This window comes from Diabrotica virgifera, chromosome 1 (assembly GCF_917563875.1).
Source record: "Diabrotica virgifera virgifera chromosome 1, PGI_DIABVI_V3a".
Lineage (NCBI taxonomy): Eukaryota > Metazoa > Arthropoda > Insecta > Coleoptera > Chrysomelidae > Diabrotica > Diabrotica virgifera.
In genome coordinates this window covers 157,519,812-157,543,020 of record NC_065443.1, presented here as the reverse complement: position 1 = coordinate 157,543,020, position 23,209 = coordinate 157,519,812, and the positions used below count along the sequence as shown (strand labels likewise).

Below are 23,209 nucleotides of genomic sequence, written 5' to 3'. Positions count from 1 at the left end.
CAATTTGATTACCTAATTTATTTAGTCTAGTTTGTTTAGTTACAATCCGTCAGTAAGCTTTTGTACCAAAATTTGGAGGATAAAAATTAAATATTATAATAATACAAGATACTTGCCTGAATTTTCCTGTATTGCAAGAGCAGCCTTTAAAATCCTAACACTTCGATTACTGTACATTATGCTAAATAAAAAGTGTACTTTCAACCACTTTTTCGCTGTATTCAAAGTTCTTTTTAACTATCTAGACAATCTAGACCACTACTAAAACACATTAAACACGCCGGTAATCCGGTAAACCACACACAAAACAGTACATAAAATTATTAGGTTAGGTTATTATAACTGTAGAGTTGTAGAGCCCACTATTTGCAGAAAGCTACCAACCCACTTGGATGCAAGTGGCGCTTTATTAAAATTCTACCGAGTGGGTTGGAAGGTTTCTGTAAATTAAAAGTATACTACCAAGTGGGTTGGTAGGTTTCTGCAAATTAGAATATCAGATAAATTTAATGTGTGGCTTAGCATTTTTATAGTTTTATAAGTTATATATTAATCTAGAGGTGGTAGGTTTTTACAGAATGCAGAACTCATATTTTGTTGTTCAAATATGCATCCAACCCAATATCTGATATATTGAGGGTTGGTAGCTTTCTGCATAACGCCGTCCAATTATGGCTTTGAAGCAGTGGTACTGTTAGAACAGGCGCTAATAAACGAGTAGAAATAAATACCGCAAAATGGCATTGCTGCTTTGGTCCAGTCTGTCAGAAAGAATAAGAGCTATTATTAGAGCTCGGGGAGGATAAGCTCGATTTTAGTATCCATATTTTAGAAATATTTTATAATTTTGATCTGAAAAATATCTTACTTCGAAATAAACAAATTTTTGGAATTTGTTTTTTATTTTATAGTTTGTTGTTGAACATACAATAAAAATAATTTATTGGAATTAAATTTCTTCTAAAACTGTTTTCTTTTTACATTACTTTACTTAATTTCAAAATAAAGTTAGTGTCCAGTTACCATGCGGGTCAGTGTACTTTAAGTTGAATTTATCAACTTTTTAATATCTCTGTTTCAAACATTTTTTTATATTTTAGCCCATCCTAACCTAAAACTCTTTATAAGCCACGGAGGAGCCTTAAGTACCATTGAAGCGTCTGCCTTAGGTGTTCCTGTCTTAGGAATTCCATTTCTATTAGATCAAAATGCAAATATACAATTGATGGTAGAAAAAAAAGTTGCCTTAAAAGTAGATTATACCACCATGACTTCAGCAGTGTTAGTGGATAAAATTAACGAGATTTTAAATAATCCGGTGTAAGTATAAACTGTGAATACGTTGAGTTTTGCGATCCCGAGGTTTAAGAATATCTTTATACATCGAACTGTCTAGGGTATTTTTATTTACAAATGTAAATGTAGTAAAACTTCTGCATGCTGACACCGTAGACTTCAGATGGTAAGGTTTCTTGACCTTACCATGATCAAATATTCGTTTTATGTAATGTAATTTTTCGTGTGAAAGTCCTTTGTGCTTGTAATAGATGTTTTTAACTTCTCCGACCTTAAAACAATAGCTGGGTTGAGCATTTTTCAACAATCAGACAAGGTTTTTTTCCAATTTTTTTCCATCAATTAAAAATAGAAGTATTTTATATCATACATGGGATCCATCTCTCTTCATAGTGCTATTTTGAACCTTTTGACCATAGCTCTGAAGATGGCTTTATAAGCCAAAAGCGCTCAGCTAGGAAGTATTTAAGTTACACACTTCAAAAGTACACTTCTCCCTATTTACCTGTATTTTTATTTAGATACGATTTTTTCTACAACCACTACTCAAACAGCGCTTTTCTGCGTAATTTTATGTTAACAAACTGGATGTTTTCTTACAATAATAATTGAAATATGACATTAGTTGGCCGGAGAGTGACATTTCTGTGCCAGAAACTTTTTTTCTGTGCAGTTCTATGTAACATTCTATACAAATAGCATATTATACAACAAGTGTAGAAAGGCACTAATTTTTCACGAGTTAAAAAAATTGCGGACCGAGCTTACTAGACTGGATACGTAATGACAACCTTCTTTAGGCTTTTGCCTCTTGAGAAATGGCTGCATCCTCTTTTATTACGGGGTCTGAATTGGGTAATTTTTCTACAAATATGCTTTTTTTGGCTACTGTAAGTTGTTATCTGCGATATATTTTGGGAGTTGATTCAAGGGAGTTAAAGCACTCATCAGAAAGTTCTCTGCTTGCTAAATTTAGAAGTTTAGCTGGTAGGAAAGGAACTTTGGTTTTAGGGTGTCTGGTGAGTATGTCCGGGATCCGGTGGATATTCTTTTACGTTCCTAATTAAAGATAAATTCTTCAGGGATGTAATCCCACCCACGTGAGTCCTGACTATCTCCCAATCTCCCGGTACATAGGAGAAACTATGTCTAGGAAGAAACTATGACCCTCTAATGAACAAAGTTTCCCTTCTTATCGATTCTGATGTCGGGAAGTAGAAACATCAATACCAAAATAGAAAGTAAGGGAAATTATCCTGGACCGGCCTATTATTGGATACTAGAATTTTAAATTAACCGAACGATTAAGGGTATAAGTAAGGGTATAACTCACTTGTTGGTACACAGCTACGGTTAAAAGGACCGACACGTGGTATGGCACTCCATTGCTCAGAGCTCAGAAATAAATTCAGAAGGCAAAAGAGCTAAATTAACCAACGGCATTGAGATGTGGAGTAAAAATCAATCATGTACCCACTAATCGATAATTTACTTATTATGGAGCTCGGAATCCAAGATCCGGCAGGCAGGGGAGGACAATCAGATTTAGATGATATGACCTTTAAGTCATCAAGGTAAATCCCTATCAAACGAATAACAATAACTTTGTAAATTGAAACATGGAACGTAATAAGTTTATACTAATCAGGCAAAGTGTGTGTCGAGAATGTAAAGAATAAATATTAACATACAGGAGTTTATCGACATACAATGGCCTAAATTAAAAAAATATACACCAGAAATGGAACTGTGTACTATTTCGGCAAGAAAAACTCCAAACACAAGCCGGAAGTTGGCATTATAGTTGATAAGAATTTTTAAAAAGCTGTTTGTAACTCACTGGCGAAGCGTCCATGTAACCATTGTTACCATTGGTAACAGTTAAAATTTGTAAATAAATATTTTATGACTACTATGAAATAATTCCATTTATATTTTTAAAAAATAGAAATATTTGTTAATAGTATCTACCTAATTCAGTAAAATAGCCAACTAGACGCACGAAAATATCAGCGAGTTTATGTAAAATCGGTTGCACCTTATTATAATACGCCCTTACCACAGGATAAAGAGGTTCCATATTTATTATACTGTGCCCTTACCGTGCGCCGCGCCGTTTACCACTTCTGTGAGTGGCAACGATAGTAGGATCTTTGACTGGATCTTCTCTGAAAATTTTGCGGGGACGATGGCTCTGAAACCGCGTATTGGTGTTACCAAATTTTAATTTGGTGACGCTAGGTAGGGCCGGTGTCTATCGGGACAGAAAATACCGACCGTAAGAATATCAGACTTAATAAATGCAATTTTAATTACTATTATAATTATAGGTAATAATTATAATTCCATTTATGAAGTCTGTTATTCTTAGGGCCGGTATTTTCTCGATTAAACTCCGGTTAGTTAACCGTACCGGCCCTTTGGATTCGATTATTGCATAATATGCATTATTAATTATTAGTTTATAACTTGTAACTGTACTTGCTTATTATACAGATAATATATCTATACCTTTTTATTCTATATAAATCATATTAATCGATTTTAATTACTTGTCGAAATATATTAATTAACAACAACATTATTATAATATGACATATAATAATATTGATTATACAGTACATTGTAGTGTATAATCAACAAGAATAAAAAACCGCTAAACGCCGTAAAAATGAGTGGCGCATACAATATTCCAGCTACAAAAGATCTGATATGAAAATTACGTGGCGCGAAAATGTATTTTCATTTTGATGCAAAACAAAATTCTAGTTTTATTTTAAAAGATTTTTCCATAATATTTGCTAAATTTGAAGTAAACGCGCCACAAGAGAGTTTCAAAATTCAAACTGTATCAAATTTATTCTTTTGTGGCGCGTTTACTTCAAATTTAGCAAATATTATGGAAAAATCTTTTAAAATAAAACTAGAATTTTGTTTTGCATCAAAATGAAAATACATTTTCGCGCCACGTAATTTTCATATCAGATCTTTTGTAGCTGGAATATTGTATGCGCCACTCATTTTTACGGCGTTTAGCGGTTTTTTATTCTTGTATCAGGAGTTTTTCAAGTTATATACAAATTAAATGTATGAAGTTGAATGCAATTTTTCTCGATTACACGTCAAGCTTTATAAATGGTCACCTTTGTCGCATTATCTCCCAAATGATCTAGTGACCATCGAATGTATACTAATTTTTTTTTAGTCGAAATAGAATAAATAAAAATATTGGGATGGCCGGTAAATGAACTCAGATTATCCGTTACAGATCAAATTTAGCGTCGTAACCACTACAACTACATAAACCATTTCGGGAATAATAGTTAATTGGATTATACATTTCTAACTTAAGACTTCTAAACGGCTTAACCGATTTTGATCACTAAACATGAGTTTGAAACGTATTGACAAGTAGTATCTGATGCATCTGAGTTCAAGTATGAAAACTAAAGTTGTTACAGAAATTATTGAGCTTGAACTGTTTTTCCCCATAGGAAATATATTTGATCATACTTATGAAGCGTATAACTTAAAATTTCTAATTTTCCCGGATATGAGGTAAACAACGTTAGATTAGCCTAGAGTCCTTCTACAAACGCTCAGTTATTGGCGCAATTCGTAGGTTGAAATTTTGAGTAATTGTCGAAAAACCAAAATTTTCAAAGTTTAGTTTTTCAATTTTTTGGCTATACTGAGCTGTGTACGTCTGAGCTTGATCGCTTAGGCAACGTTTGAAAACCTAACTCAACCCTATTGATGTGGTTTATTTGCGATTTTCCTGTCTCTCCTTGAACCTAAGATATATACGCCCAAAAAATTTGCCATTTTGTATCTACCTAGCCCTATAGCTGGCTTACGGGTAGTCAGAAGTCAAAAATTACACCGGTTCTGAATCGGCCCTCACACCCTCTTGAAACACAGAAAAAAAATTCAGATCGGTGTAACTTTTCCACATACATAAATACATACATACATACATACATACATACATACATACATACATATGTACATATCCACAAACATTTTCCCCTTTTTAAATAAAAATTGAGTTCTAATTCTGAGCTCGCTAACTTTTAAACGGTATAACCGATTTTCAAAATTAAACATGCGTTGGAAAGGTCATGATCTATGCTATATCAGAAGCCGCAAAGGCCGAACTTAAGTTTTTGAAATATTTGGGAGTTTTGGGGACGAGAACGAAAAACAGACCCTAAATAGGAAAAGCCGTAAAATCCACAGCCTTAGACCAAAATGAAGAAGTAATATATGGATCTAGGAGTCTTTTCCTAAACTTTAAGATGGGATTTGGCTCAATTTTCAATTCAGTCAGGTTTAGAAAATCGAAAATTTCGTGTATATAATATATAGTGTCGCATGTAGGGGTTGTGCGCCACCGGCGAGAACTGCCGTTCTCTGGTAATTTTCAAAATTAGATGTGCGTTGGAAAGGTAATGATCAGTACTAGCAGAAGCCGCAAAGGTCGAACTAATATTTTTGAAATTTTTGGTAGTTTTGAGAACGAGAACCTTGATCGCAATCTCTCCCAAATGATCTAGAACTTACGACACCAGTGATAAGACAATCCGAGTTCATATCCCAGCCATCCTAATAATTATGTAATTATGGCCGGCAAATGAACTCGGATTGCCCAATCAAACTAGAATCGTAACCACTACAAGTACATAAACCATGATTGATTAATAACATTGATTTTTTCGATATAAACTAAATTTCGATAACCAATAAATCGAAAACTATTAATTTTATCAAAAAAATATAAAACATTTTTTGCTTACAATTAATGTTTTTACCAACATTTGCGGTCAAAATATAATAAAAAATTTCCACCCTCGAGACGGGGTGGCAACCACCCCATGGTAAAAGCGTCTTTCGGAATCATACAGATTTTGATCCTTAGACTCTCCACTACTTATTCTCAAATTTTCAAGCAAATCGATCCATTCTGTAAAAATTGCGAAGTGAAAAGTTTCAGTTCCTGGACTAATTATACTTTTGGAGCTCTATAACTTCTGAACGGCTGAACTGATGTTGATCACTAAATATGAGTTTAAAACGTATTGACAAGTAGTATCTGATGCATCCAAGATCAAGTATGATAACTGAACGTATTACAGGAATTATTGAGCTTGAAAAACGGTTTTTCCCATAAGAAATAGATTTGATTATACTTATGAAGCCTATAATTAAAAAATTCGAATTTTCCCAGATATGAGATATACACCGTTAGACGCGTCCTGAGTCCTCCTACAAACGCTCAGTTATTGGCGCAATTCGTAGGTTGAAATTTTGAGTAATTGTCGAAAAACCAAAATTTTCAACGTTTAATTTTTCAGTTTTTCGGCTATGGTTAGCAGTGTGTATGTCTCAGGTTGATCGCTTAAGCACCGTTTGAAATCTTAACTCATCCCTATTAATTTGGTGTATTTGCGGTTTTCCTGTCTCTCCTTGAACCCAAGATATATACGCCCAAAAAATATGCTATTTTGTATCTATCTAGTCCTCTAGCTGGCTTACCGGTAGTCAGAAGTCAAAAATTAGACCGGTTCTGAATCGGCCCTCACACCCTCTTGAAACACAGAAAAAAAAATTCAGATCGGTGTAACTTTTCCACACACATACATACATACATACATCCACAGAGAAAGGCAGTTCTCACCAGTGGCGCACAACACCCCTACAAGCGACACTATATATACACGAAATTTTCGATTTTCTAAACCTGACTGAATTGAAAATTGGGCCACATCCCATCTTAAAGAATAGGAAAAGACTCGTCCATCCATATGTCGTATCTCCATTTTGGTCCAAGGGTGTGGATTTTACGGCCCTTCCCATTTAGAGTCTGTTTTTTGTTCTCGTCCCCAAAACTCCCAAAAAATTCAAAAACTTAAGCCCGACCTTTGCGGCTTCTGATAGCACAGATCATTACCTTTCCAACGCATGTTTAATTTTGAAAATCGGTTATACCATTCAAAAGTTATCGAGCTCAGAAGTATGACTCAATTTTTATTTAAAAAAGGGAAAATGTTTGTGGATATGTATGTATGTATGTATGTATGTATGTATGTGTGTGGAAAAGTTACACCGATCTGAATTTTTTTTCTGTGTATCAAGAGGGTGTGAGGGCCGATTCAGAACCGGTCTAATTTTTGACTTCTGACTACCGGTAAGCCAGCTAGAGGACTAGATAGATACAAAATAGCATATTTTTTGGGCGTATATATCTTGGGTTCAAGGAGAGACAGGAAAACCGCAAATACACCAAATTAATAGGGATGAGTTAAGATTTCAAACGGTGCTTAAGCGATCAACCTGAGACATACACACTGCTCACCATAGCCGAAAAACTGAAAAATTAAACGTTGAAAATTTTGGTTTTTCGACAATTACTCAAAATTTCAACCTACGAATTGCGCCAATAACTGAGCGTTTGTAGGAGGACTCAGGACGCGTCTAACGGTGTATATCTCATATCTGGGAAAATTCGAATTTTTTAGTTATAGGCTTCATAAGTATAATCAAATCTATTTCTTATGGGAAAAACCGTTTTTCAAGCTCAATAATTCCTGTAATACGTTCAGTTATCATACTTGATCTTGGATGCATCAGATACTACTTGTCAATACATTTTAAACTCATATTTAGTGATCAACATCAGTTCAGCCGTTCAGAAGTTATAGAGCTCCAAAAGTATAATTAGTCCAGGAACTGAAACTTTTCACTTCGCAATTTTTACAGAATGGATCGATTTGCTTGAAAATTTGAGAATAAGTAGTGGAGAGTCTAAGGATCAAAATCTGTATGATTCCGAAAGACGCTTTTACCATGGGGTGGTTGCCACCCCGTCTCGAGGGTGGAAATTTTTTATTATATTTTGACCGCAAATGTTGGTAAAAACATTAATTGTAAGCAAAACATGTTTTATATTTTTTTGATAAAATTAATAGTTTTCGATTTATTGGTTATCGAAATTTAGTTTATATCGAAAAAATCAATGTTATTAATCAATCATGGTTTATGTACTTGTAGTGGTTACGATGCTAGTTTGATTGGGCAATCCGAGTTCATTTGCCGGCCATAATTACATAATTATTAGGATGGCTGGGATATGAACTCGGATTGTCTTATCACTGGTGTCGTAAGTTCTAGATCATTTGGGAGAGATTGCGACCAAGGTTCTCGTTCTCAAAACTACCAAAAATTTCAAAAATATTAGTTCGACCTTTGCGGCTTCTGCTAGTACTGATCATTACCTTTCCAACGCACATCTAATTTTGAAAATTACCAGAGAACGACAGTTCTCGCCGGTGGCGCACAACCCCTACATGCGACACTATATATTATATACACGAAATTTTCGATTTTCTAAACCTGACTGAATTGAAAATTGAGCCAAATCCCATCTTAAAGTTTAGGAAAAGACTCCTAGATCCATATATTACTTCTTCATTTTGGTCCAAGGCTGTGGATTTTACGGCTTTTCCTATTTAGGGTCTGTTTTTCGTTCTCGTCCCCAAAACTCCCAAAAATTTCAAAAACTTAAGTTCGGCCTTTGCGGCTTCTGATAGCATAGATCATGACCTTTCCAACGCATGTTTAATTTTGAAAATCGGTTATACCGTTTAAAAGTTAGCCAGCTCAGAATTAGAACTCAATTTTTATTTAAAAAGGGGAAAATGTTTCTGGATATGTACATATGTATGTATGTATGTATGTATGTATGTATGTATGTATGTATGTGGAAAAGTTACACCGATCTGAATTTTTTTTCTGTGTTTCAAGAGGGTGTGAGGGCCGATTCAGAACCGGTGTAATTTTTGACTTCTGACTACCCGTAAGCCAGCTATAGGGCTAGGTAGATACAAAATGGCAAATTTTTTGGGCGTATATATCTTAGGTTCAAGGAGAGACAGGGAAATCGCAAATAAACCACATCAATAGGGTTGAGTTAGGTTTTCAAACGTTGCCTAAGCGATCAAGCTCAGACGTACACACGGCTCAGTATAGCCAAAAAATTGAAAAACTAAACTTTGAAAATTTTGGTTTTTCGACAATTACTCAAAATTTCAACCTACGAATTGCGCCAATAACTGAGCGTTTGTAGAAGGACTCTAGGCTAATCTAACGTTGTTTACCTCATATCCGGGAAAATTAGAAATTTTAAGTTATACGCTTCATAAGTATGGTCAAATCTATTTCCTATGGGGAAAAACAGTTCAAGCTCAATAATTTCTGTAACAACTTTAGTTTTCATACTTGAACTCAGATGCATCAGATACTACTTGTCAATACGTTTCAAACTCATGTTTAGTGATCAAAATCGGTTAAGCCGTTTAGGTTAATCCAATTAACTATTATTCCCGAAATGGTTTATGTAGTTACGACGCTAAATTTGATCTGTAACGGATAATCGTGAGTTCATTTACCGGCCATCCCAATATTTTTATTTATTCTATTTCGACTAGAAAAAAATCTAGTATACATTCGATGGTCACTAGATCATTTGGGAGATAATGCGACAAAGGTGACCATTTATAAAGCTTGACGTGTAATCGAGAAAAATTGCATTCAACTTCATACATTTAATTTGTATATAACTTGAAAAACTCCTGAAACAAGAATAAAAAACCGCTAAACGCCGTAAAAATGAGTGGCGCATACAATATTCCAGCTACAAAAGATCTGATATGAAAATTACGTGGCGCGAAAATGTATTTTCATTTTGATGCAAAACAAAATTCTAGTTTTATTTTAAAAGATTTTTCCATAATATTTGCTAAATTTGAAGTAAACGCGCCACAAAAGAGTAAATTTGATACAGTTTGAATTTTGAAACTCTTTTGTGGCGCGTTTACTTCAAATTTAGCAAATATTATGGAAAAATCTTTTAAAATAAAACTAGAATTTTGTTTTGCATCAAAATGAAAATACATTTTCGCGCCACGTAATTTTCATATCAGATCTTTTGTAGCTGGAATATTGTATGCGCCACTCATTTTTACGGCGTTTAGCGGTTTTTTATTCTTGTACATACATACATACATATCCACAAACATTTTCCCTTTTTTAAATAAAAATTGAGTCATACTTCTGAGCTCGATAACTTTTGAATGGTATAACCGATTTTCAAAATTAAACATGCGTTGGAAAGGTAATGATCTGTGCTATCAGAAGCCGCAAAGGTCGGGCTTAAGTTTTTGAAATTTTTGGGAGTTTTGGGGACGAGAACGAAAAACAGACTCTCAATGGGAAGGGCCGTAAAATCCACACCCTTGGACCAAAATGGAGATATGACATATGGATGGACGAGTCTTTTCCTATTCTTTAAGATGGGATGTGGCCCAATTTTCAATTCAGTCAGGTTTAGAAAATCGAAAATTTCGTGTATATATAGTGTCGCTTGTAGGGGTGTTGTGCGCCACTGGTGAGAACTGCCGTTCTCTGTGGATAAAATAAAAATTATTTAATATTTTAGGCTAAAAATGACAAATTAATGTACTGATTAGTATACTAATTATACAATTTGGATTTTTTAATAAAGTATAAAAGTGATATAATACATATTTTACCTAAAAACAACAAATATGTTTTTAGTTTGTAGATACTTTATATAATTTCTTAAATTTTAAATTTTTTAATTTTATTTCATCTATTTTTATAATAGACCTGGATCGCGCGTACCAAAAAAAAGTTGATTAATAGCAAGCTGAAAATTCACGGTGTCTAGTCGAACAAACTTTGATGTATGGGAACACTGTATATATAAAAATATTTATAAAATACATTATATATATATATATATAGATAATATATAATATATCTGGTATATATTTAATATCTGGTTTTGGTAACACTTTGGAAAAAGTCACGCGTCGTCACTGTTGTAACTTTGTTCCCTATATATGATACAGTTGATCCAAAAAAAGGCATAACCCAGATATCCAAAATGAAAGTTATCCTTCAACACCAAGTTGTTCTATATGGTCCACATATTGTTCAGTAAAAAGTTACACCATTCTGAGTGTCGGGTTTAAAGGGGAGGTGAGTGAAAAGTCGGTAAATTAGAAATTTTTTACGTTTTTCGTCAATATCTCTAAAACTATGCAGTTTAGGGTGAACAATGTTCCATACAAAAATGTTCTACACTAAATTCTAAATAAAAAAAGTCCTATGCATAATTCTTCTAAAATGAACGGTTCCAAACTGACGGAGGTAATATAGTATAATTGGTCCAAAAAAAGTCCTAACCCCTTCATCCCAAATTAAAGTTTTCCTCCAACACCAAATTGTTCTACATATTATTATTTAGTAAAAAAGTTAGACCAGTTTGAGCGTCGGGTTTGGAGGGGAGGGAAGGGGAAAAGTCGGCAAATTAGTAGGTTTTTACGGTTTTCGTCAATATTTATAAACCAAAGCAATATTTTACAAAAATGTTCTACGCTAAATTTGAAACGAAAAATGTTCTATGCATAATTGTTCTAAAATCAACGGTTCCGGAGTTACGTAGGGTGTAAAGTGGAGATTTTCCATATTTTTTTATATTGTTTGGACAACTTATAATATTATTACTGAAGAAACTAATTTTTTTAACAGTATGGTGCTTTCTAACTATAATTTGTTATTTCATTGGCCGGTGATATGCTATTGATAAGCCCTTGAAGGAACGTCAATATCACCAAGAGGTTTCTACAGGCCTGGTAAGGAAAAACCCAATCTGAACTTTTTATGGAGAATGTCGCATAAATATCTTTCCAACAGTAAAATTTTCGTTACAAATTTATTGTAGAACATTTTTGTATAGAATATTGTTAACGCAAAACCGCTTAAGTTTAGAAATATTGACGAAAATCGTAAAAAAATACTAATTTCCTGACTTCCCCAATCCAGCTCCCCCAAACCCGACGCGCAAAATGGTGTAACTTTTTACTGAACAATATGTGAACCATATAGAACAATCTGGTGCTGGAGGAAAAGTTTTTTGAATTTTTGAAAAATTTTTGATGACGGGATTAGGCGTTTTTTGGACCAATTATACTATACTACATTTGAAACTTTGGAACCGTTCGTTTTAGAAGGATTATGCATGGGACCTTTTTTGTTTAAAATTCAATGTAGAGTATTTTTATATGGAACATTGTTCACGCTAAGCCGCATAGTTTTATAGATATTGACGAAGAACGTAAAAACTCCTAATTTACCGACTTATCCCCCACCTCCTCCCAAACCCGACGCTCAAATGGTGTAACTTTTTACTGAACAATGTGTGGACCCTATAGAACAATTTGGTGTTGGAGAATAACTTTCACTTTGGATGTCTGGGTTTGGGTCTAGTTATACCATACTATTACTAGGATCGAATATTGATACTACATCGCAAACGATTCAAAACAGCTTTCTTTGAACGTATCATTTATTAAAAAATTTTAATCCAATTTTGGATGGTGGGGATATTGGCTAGTTGGTGGATCAGTACTGATGGATAACCACATCTTTTTCCCATAATTCTTCTCAGGATTTTCCTCTCGGTTACTACGATTTGTTCATGGGTCTTACATATTTGATTCATTAAATTATACAGGGTGTTTCATTGGGAAAGTAACATACGTTAACTGTAGAAAGAGGACACTTAGGCGGTCTCAAAAATACCATACTTAATGGGTCATACTTCATTAATAATAAAGATACTGGGTGTTTTATCTATTTTGCCATTTTCTTATTTGGTTCATAACTTTTTAACCACACCGCATATTTATTATATATTTGGTACGCCAATATTATTTAAGCTGTATAATCAATTAATTTATTTAAAATTGTAAAAATCCAGGTCCGGATTAAAAAATATTGGAAAAATATTCCAACCCAAAAACAACACCCTGTACATTGAATTTTTTAAAATAGATTTTGCATTTGAAAAGAGGATGAAAAATTAAATTTAGTGGTATACTTTGAATATTCGGCAAAATGATTTTTCTGGTCAAATTTTGAATTTGAATTCTGAAATTATGTGAATTGCAAAAGCCCGAAGTAGAAAAAAAATTGAAATACGACTTACAACTTTCTAACCATACTTTATTTTTATTTTATATTTATCACTGAATATTCTTTAAGGTGTCCAATCATTTAATTTATTTAGAATTATAAAAAAATCCAGGGCCGGATTATAAAATATTGGGAGAATGTTCCGATCCAAAAAAACATCCTATGTATTAAAATTTTCTAAAATGGATTCTACATTTGAAAAGAGGATGAAAAACTAAATTTAGTGGTATACTTTGAATTTTCGGCAAAATGATTTTTCGGGCAAAATTTTGAATTTGAATTCTGAAATTATGTGAATTGCGAGAGCTCGAAGTAAAAAAATTAAACTGTGACTTAATTTTAATTAATACCAATATTTAATGTAAATTGTTAAAATGTTAACCTTTTTGTATTTTTTTTTTATTATGGCGACAAATAATAATGGAAGTTGGACAAATGCCAGACGAATGGAGCAGCAGTATTCTGGTACCTGTTTACAAAAACAAGGGAGATATACAACAATGTACAAACTACAGGGCTATAAAACTGCTTAGCCACACCATGAAAATATAGGAAAGAGTAATTGATAGACGGATACGTGAAGAGACCGAAATATCCGAGAATCAATTTGGCTTTATGCAGGGTAGATCAACAACAGATGCAATTTTCATTATAAGGCAGTTGATGGAAAAATACAGGAGTAAAGAAACAAACACTCATATGGTATTCATTGATCTTGAGAAAGCATATGATAGAGTTCCTCGAGAGATTTTGTGGTGGGCACTCAATAGGAAAGGAGTCCCTGGTGAATATGTAAAGATTGTGAGGGATATGTATGAGGGAATAACGACTAGTGTTAGGACAGGTGTGTGAGAGACTGATAAATTTCATGTGAAAGTAGGATTGCACCAAGGCTCTGTGCTTAGTCCGTATTTATTCTCATTAGTTTTGTACCAGATAACAGCGAACCTACAGGGTAACATTCCATGGTGCTTTTTTTTTTTTTTTTTTTTATTTTGGCTTAGACTTACCGTCATACTGCCAGACACATAAGGAATACAAGTTATCAAGTTATACAAAACAGGTTTAAAACAAAGAACTAAAAGGTATTAAGTAACACTAAGCTTAACAGCTAAAACTACTAACTACCAAAGGTATTAATTAAAAATGTTTAAGGGAATTATAATGATAATTTGCTTTCTTTTAAAAAGTTAATTAAAGAGTTGTATACATCTACAGAACCAAGTGATAATAAATATAGTATATTCCAAGGAGTTGCTACTTTACATTTTAATAAATCATTTATTAATTTAGATCAGTAAATTGTATTTTTAGAACAACCAAAAAATATAAATATGATCTAAATCACTTTCCTCTTCACAATGCTCACATTTATCATTATCCAAAACCTGTATTTTAAATAAATGCTTTGGATAACATGCGTGCCCGAATCGTACTCTAATAATAGAAGTTATGTACTTTCTAGAAGCTCTACAAGACTTGTACCAAGGAAATTTGGGAATATCGGGCTGAATTAACGAGTATCTATTTTGATTCACAAAAGAGTATTCCTTCCACTGGTAGCTCCACTCCCGATGCAGTGTTGACTTGAAAGAGATTATACTATCAGTCAGTGTTATTTTATGTAGAATACTGGTATCGGATGAAACGCTTTCTTTGGCTAATAAGTCGACATACTCATTATGTTCAAATCCTGCGTGTGCTTTAATCCAGATAAAATGTACATTGATTCCTTTGGTTAAAAGATTTTGTTTAATATGTTTAATTTTATAAATGTATGGGCAGTCTTGGATGTTTGGGGGTCCATATTTACCAAGAGATTTCAATACTGCTAAGGAGTCAGACAAAATTATAATATGGGCGAAATCAAATTCAGCTACATATAGTAAAGCTTCATATAGTGCAATAGCCTCTGCTGTATAAATCGAAGTCTCCGGTTTCAGTTTGAATTTCTTTTCTATATGTCCCGATGGTATAAAAAAGGCGCATCCAGTTCCATCTGCAGATTTAGACGCATCTGTATATAGAGCTATTGACTCATTGTAACTATTCGTTATGGATAAAAGAATATTTTTATTTAAATATATGTTTTCACTATAATTTGGTACAATAATATCTGTAGGAGAAAAGAAAGAAGAGTACGCGTAGTTTTTGAAGAAGTCGTTCGTTTTATCTATATTTTTTAAGAGTACTATATTTTGATTATAAGCTTCACACAGTAAGGGAGATTTCTTTTTTTGCCAATATTTATTGGTTAGATCATGGCAACTTAAAGTCACTATTTTTTGGTATAGAAGAGGGTTAATTAAGTATACTTTCATTAAATATTTTTTGGACAAAAAACTTCGTCTTAGATTTAAAGGAGGTTCCAAGGCTTCCAAATTTAAAGCTTGTACTGGAGTGGATCTCATAGCTCCTAGACATATTCGTAAGGCTGAATTCTGTAAAACGTTGATTTTGTTTAGTAGTGCATTACTTGCTGATCCATACAAAACACTGCCGTAATCGAAAATAGATCGTATGTAAGCTTTATAAAATAATAAACTTACTTCAACATCCGATCCCCACCAAGTTCTATTAATTGATTTAAGAAAGTTTATTCCCTTATTACACCTGTTCAACATGTCGTCAATATGTAACTTCCCGGTCAATTTTTGGTCGAGTATCATTCCAAGATATTTAATTTTATTTTTAAAAGAAAATTTATGCCCACCTAAGGTGATTGTGCTAATATTAGGAAAGTTATGTCTGGTAAATAAACAAACTTGTGATTTACTGCATGATAATTCAAAGCCATTTTCAATAAACCATTTTTTATGGAGACCATAGACACTATTCAAGTTTTCAATGGATTGCTGATATTTCTTGTGTTCTGTGTACAAACAGAAATCGTCAGCATATTGTACAACATTAAATGCAATATTGTTAATAGTGATGTTGTGTAGATCTGCTGTGTAAATGTTAAATAAAATAGGGCTCAAAACGGAGCCCTGAGGTAATCCTTTATTATTAAGTCTAGGGCCTATAAGAGTATGATTATTTTTTAAATAAATTATTCTATTTTTATACAGGTTTACAATGTTAGAAGCAAACTGTGATGGAATATTAAAAAATGTAATCATTTTTTCTTGGAGAATTGAAAGAGAGACAGAGTCATAAGCACCTTCGATGTCTAAAAATAAAGCGGGCACATAACTGTTCCTGGAAAAACTGTTCTGAATGTCTACAACAAGAGTTGTTAAGGAATCTAAAGTTCCATAACCTTTTTTAAAACCATGTTGGTTAGCGGGTAAAGGATTTTGATCCCTTAGCCACCAATCCAACCTAATCTTAACCATCCGTTCGAGAGTCTTCAATATACATGATAATAATGATATCGGTCGGTAAGCTTCAGCTAATTTAGGGTCTTTCCCCGGTTTGGGAATAGGAACGACTATAATACGCTTAAAATCTATTATGCTGTTGCCTTCAATAATTATCTGGTCAAATATATTTAAAAGTAATTGTTTTGCGTTATCTGGTAAATGTTGTATCATAGGATATTTGATTGCATCGTATCCTGGTGAGGTACTAACGCGATTATCAAGGGCAAATTCTAATTCAGTTCTCGAAAAAGGTGTAAGGAGAAAATGATTCTGATCAGATGGAAGCGTTTTAGAATTAATAACATCTAACTGGTTATTTACGTAAGGTGGAGCTATTTTATCGAAAAAATCGTCTACCCATGAATTACTTAGAGGTAATGAAAATTTAACTTTTTTCCTATTCATTTTTCTTGCTTGATTCCAAATAAGACTAGATGGAGTTTGTTTATTTAATTTTGAACACCATGCAACCCAACTTTGTTTGGCCTTTAATTTCAGGAATTTTTTGACACGAGCATTTACTTCTTTGCATTTACAAAAATTTTCAGGAGAAGAATTGTTTTTATAGTTTATTAATGCCTTCTTTCTTTCTGCAACGGATTGATCACATTCCGAATCCCACCACGGAGGGGGAGTCCGTTTGCATTTAAATGGTTTATATTCAGAAATAGATTGTTTAGAAGCTTCATTAATACAGTCAATAAGGAAATTATATTTTTCTTGGGTATTTAAGGATGTGTGAGGTTTTTCGTTTAATAAGGTATCAACAAGCTGAGAGTATAATGACCAATTTGCTTTTTTAATGTTCCACTTAGTACTGGGATAAATGGTATTAGCATTAGTTCCCAAGACATCGATCACAACCTTTATAACGAAATGATTTGATCCCAAGGTATCAAGATCTACAGACCACGAAGTTTTATCAAAAAGGGATGGTGAGCAAAACGTGACATCAATCATGGAATCTGAGTTTCCTGGACTCGTTTGGCAAGTTGGTTGTCCATTATTCATTACTACATAATCTAAATTCTGAATTGTCTCCACAATTTGATGGCCTATATTATCATTTTTATATGAGCCCCACAAAGAATTATGTGCATTCATATCTCCTCCAATGATACAAGGGTGTTTTAGTTGAGAAAATAGCTTATCCCAATCTTCGGTTTTGGTTTTAGTTTTTGGGCACCTATATACAGAGAGTAAACTTAAATAACTTTGTTTATAGTTGATTTTAATACCACAAGCAAGCAAGTCTTGAATATAATTTTTTTTAATTGTTATGCGCTCAAAAGGAATACCAGTTTTAATTAAAATAGCAACTCCAGAATAGCCGTCATGGCGATCTTCGCGTATCACATTATAACCTCTATAAATATATACAACATCCCGTTTAAACCAAGTTTCACTTATTAAATCTATGTCAATATCTTCGGTTATTAAAAAGTTAATAAGGCTGTTTTTGTTAGCAACAGCTGATCGAGCATTCCATTGTATTATTTTGAGTTTAGATTTGTTCGTCATTAGATGAGTTATTTTTTAAAATATTATCTAGAACATTATTAATACCTTTGGCTAACAAATTCATGTCAAGTGATTTTGCCTCTTCTAAACAATTAATATTTTGAATAAAACTTGAGAAAAGAAGTACTAAGGAATCTACTAACTTATTTTTATCATTGTCTGTATTAGGAAAACTTTCCTTATTTAAGGGAGGTAAAGGTTGAGACGGTCCAAATCTGAAAGGGATGAGATATGGTGTAGGATCTTCGGAAGTTGGAGATGATACTTTTCTTTTTTTATTTGCACTATACTCAGTGCTTGATGTACTACAGCTTGGTTGGCTAAAACTTTTGGGTTTCTGTAGGTGAGGCCTCAATGGCTTGAAATAAGGAGATGTACTAACTTCAGAGGAGTTAGTTAATTTTGGAAATTCTTTGTCTGAATTTGACAATATTTCAAATCTGTTATTAGAAATAAGACCAGAAAATTATGAGTCACTCAAATTTTTTGCCTCCAAATATGAGATTTTATGTTCAATCATGATATTTTTTATTTTTTTTTGATGTTCGAAAAAAGGACAGTTTTTAGAGATCGATATATGCTTATCAGTTTTACAGTGTATGCAATACTTTTTTGTTTCATCACATGTATGTATGTCATTTTTAATTTGTCCACATTGTATACAGTATTCCTGTGTACCTTTACACTGTCTAGAAATATGTCCATATTTGAGGCATTTATAACATTGCGTCACTTTACCCAACAATTTTTCCACTTGGAAAAATACATAATTTATCACAACATAGTTTGGCAAACAATTGCCTTCAAAAGTAATTATAACATTACGTCTAGGGACGTATTCTGTATTTCCATCCTTTTCTACTTTCCTGTGCATTCTTTTAATATCAATAATTGGTGAACTAGAGCTCATATATTTTTTCAAATAGTCAATATTATATTTGGTATCAACATCGCGTATCAGTCCTTTGATTTCCAAGAGGTGATTTGGAATGTACGCTTTTAAATTATCGTCCTTTAAGTGACTATTATTGACTAAATTGTTTGCATCCAAAATAGATTTGAGGATTACTTTAACACGGTTTCTTCCTATACCTTTAATTTGCTTAATATTATTAATCTTTAATTTTTGATGTAAAATATCTGCAACAACCATTGGATGCAAACGGGAAATATTCTGATCATTGGTCTTCTCAACATAAACACAACAATTTTGAAAGTCGTAACTATTACAATTAATATTAAAAAGTTTTACCTCCCTTGTAGCAGAAGAATTTGTGGTGATAGTTCCTGTATCCATGTCTTGATTACTATCACTAATAACTTCAGCAGTATTTAGTTCGCACACTGGCGTCTTTTTTATATTCTCCCCCATCTGGGGAGAATATTTTCACTTTTGTATCACTATTCTACAATATGTAAATGTTTTTACCCACGATGAAATTTAAATGTTTTAATTGTCACAAAAACTGCGAGCTGAAAGTCAATATTTAGGTACGTTTAACCATGGCCAAATTTTAAACTGTTCACACAAAAGTTAAACACCGTGAAAAGAAGCCTAGGCTGTTTAACCCATAGGACTGAAACTTCTTATCAATGATAATTAAAACCACTATAAAATTAATTTAAGTTAAACTACTAAAAAATTAATTTTTTCTGGAGCTATTTTAGATGCAACCGTATTTGACGTTTATTAATGTCAAAGTGTTCCATGGTGCTTAATGTATGCTGATGATGTCGTGTTAGTAGGAAATAGTGAAAGAGACTTAGAACAAAAACTGTAACAGTGGAGACAAGCTCTGGAGGAAAAAGGTTTAAAACTTAGTAGGACAAAAACAGAGTATTTGGAATGTTCATTTAAAGATGGAGCTACTACAAATGAAATGGTATCTTTGGATGGTGAAATGGTTGTGAAAAGCAATAGTTTTAAGTACCTAGGATCGGTATTACAGAGTAATGGAGAAATAGATGGAGATGCATGCAGTAGAATTAGGGCTGGATGGATGAAGTAGAAAGAAGCGAGTGGTGTGTTGTGTGATAGAAAAATTCCAATGGAGCTGACGGGAAAATTCTATAAAACAGCCATAAGACCGGCTATGATGTACGGAACTGAATGTTGGGCAGTGAAAAAGAAAGAGGAACAACGAATGCATGTGGCGGAAATGAGAATGCTTAGATGGATGAGTGGAGTGACAAAGAAGGATACAATTAGAAATGAGTTTATTAGGGGAAGTCTAGGTGTGGCACCAATTGATGCCAAAATGAGAGAGCATAGGTTAAGATGGTTTGGTCATGTTCAACGGCGAGACGTTAATCACCCAATACGAAGAATAGCTGAAGTGCAGATTCCTGGAAGGAGTAGGAGAGGAAGACCAAAGAAGACCTAGGGGGAGACGATAAGGCAGGACATGTTGGTAAAGGGGATTAACATTGATATGACCCAAGATAGAATTGTGTGGAGAAATGCAATTAGGGAAGCCGACCCCGCATAGGGATAAGGCAAAGGGAATGATGATGATGATGATGATATGGCGACAAATAATTCATAACAAATATTCACCTTAATTAAATAAATAAATAATACAGAGTCCACAAAAAATACATAACTTTAATCAACAAACTATCTTAAACATTAAAAAAACAGAAAAAGATTGCGGAAAAATAGCTTTTGGATATCTTAAATCCAAAGTTTATAACGAGGAAATAAATAGTAGGGAAGAACTTCTTGAACGGATTCGAGACGCCTTCCAATAAATGAAGAATAACCCTGACGATATTAGGAAGTCAGTCAGACAAATAACAAAAAGAGCAAGACTTTGTCTTCGACAAGGTGGTGGTCATTTTGAACAATTACTATAGTTTTGATAAGTTATTTTTTGTAAAAATTTTTGTTTTTTTTTAATTTGTAAGATAGTTCGTTGTTTAAAGTTATGTATTTTTTGTGGACTCTTTTATTATTTATTCATTAATTAAAGGTGAATATTTGTTATGAATTATTTGTCGCCATAATAAAAAAAACACTAAAATGGTAACATTTAACCAATTTAGATTAAATAATGGTATTAATTAAAATTAAGTAACAGTTTAATTTTTTTTACTTCGAGCTCTCGCAATTCACATAATTTCAGAATTCAAATTCAAAATTTTACCAGAACAATTATTTTGCCAAACATTCAAAGTATACCACTAAATTTAGTTTTTCGTCCGTTTTTTAAGTGCAAAATCCATTTAAAAAAAAATAATGTACAGGGTGTTTTTTTGGGTCGGAACATTTTTCCAATATTTTTTAATCCGGCCCTGGATTTTTTATAATTGTCAATAAATTAATTGATTGGGCACCTTAAATAATATTCTGTATTAAATATAAAATTAATATACAGTATGGTTAACAAGTTTTAAGTCTTATTTCAATTTTTTTTCTACTTCAAGCTCCCGCAATTCACATAATTTCAGAATTCAAATTCAAAATTTTACCAGAAAAATTTGCCGAAAATTGAAAGTATACCATTAAATTTAGTTTTTCATCCTCTTTTCAAATACAAACTCAATTTTAAAAAAATTTAATGTACAGGATGTTGTTTTTGGGTCGGAACATTTTTCCAATATTTCTTAATCCGGCCCTGGATTTTTTATAATTTTAAATAAATTAATTGATTGTACACCTTAAATAATATTTCCGTGCCAAATATAAAATAAATATACAGTGTGGTTAAAAAGTTATGAACCAAATAAGAAAATGGCAAAAGAGATTAAACACCCAGTATCTTTGTTATTAATGAAGTAAGACCCATTAAGTATGGTATTTTTGAGACCGCCTAAGTGTCCTCTTTCTACAGTTAACGTATGTTACTTTCCCAATGAAACACCCTGTATAACCGATTGTATAATATACCTAGTGATTGATACTCTGAAAAACTATACTACGTGATAGTAGATGATTTTCTTTGAAGATGTTGTACTCTTTAAGTAATGTCAAAATGTATAATATGTAGACACTAATGCTTTTAATATTTTTCAGCTACGCTGAAAGTGCAAAGAAAATATCAAATGTGATAAACGACCAGCCACAAAAACCTCTTGAAAGGGCTGTATTTTGGGTCGAATACGTAGCTAGACATAATGGAACTCACGCTTTTGATCCAGCTTCCAAGTACCTACCCTTTTATATTACGTCTTGTTTGGATATTTATTTGTTTGTGTTCATTATATTTCTGATTGTTTTTTATGTATTAAAAAAAATTTTTAATTTTGTTAAAAGTGCAGTACTTACTAAGAGACAGTCAAATAAGTTAAAAAAGAAATAAAGCTTTTATACTAATATGTAGTAAAATACATTTTATTTTTTCTACTTCAACCTTAATGCTTAAGCAACGATAACTGAAATTCCTGAAAGTTCTCATCTTTCTCTTCTTCGTCTTATTTTAGTGTAGCGTACTTTGACTTACAATACCGCAATTATGGCAGGTCCACGGAAATTCATGGAAAACTGAACCATAAAACTTGTACCTGCTCCTAAATAAATTGGCATATGGAGAAAAAAAAAACTCAATGAATCGAGATCAGAACAAGTAAAAAATAAAGTAGTAGTCCTGTCAAAATCTATCAACGATTTATCCTGATCTAGAAACAATCAATAATTTTTCCACCTACCCCTACCAAAAGTATACTTTTCCGGACCTGATTGTAGGGAGCAAAGTCGTACTTTTCCCCCTTAGGGAGTAAAAGTACTTTTCCTCCCTAGGGAGTAAAAGTAAAAGTGACGTCATGGTATGTCATTGATGAAATAACTTATTGACGCCCCATACAATATTCTATTATCTATTACGTAAGTATCTATACATTTTGACGTTTATTTATAGAACATCCTGTATTTTGCAGAATGGAAAAAACAATAAATTGTTAATTTGATTTAACAATGTTTACATTAATAATTTGACTTATATTTGACAGTTGAGAGTTCTGCTGTACCT

General features: G+C 32.8%; 1 protein-coding gene across 2 annotated transcripts in view; it reads left to right on the top strand.

The window, feature by feature from the left end:
* LOC126878793 (UDP-glycosyltransferase UGT5-like) overlaps positions 1 to 22,557 on the top strand; it is a 140,414-nt gene extending 117,857 nt beyond the window's left edge. For both annotated transcript variants that reach the window (XM_050641689.1, XM_050641687.1), the window contains exons 5-6: positions 1,101 to 1,320; positions 22,258 to 22,557. In XM_050641689.1, coding sequence (XP_050497646.1) covers positions 1,101 to 1,320; positions 22,258 to 22,543 — 506 coding nt within the window. In that variant the 3' untranslated portion in view covers positions 22,544 to 22,557. The remainder of the gene's footprint in view (positions 1 to 1,100; positions 1,321 to 22,257) is intronic.
* The last annotated feature ends 652 nt before the right edge of the window (positions 22,558 to 23,209 follow it).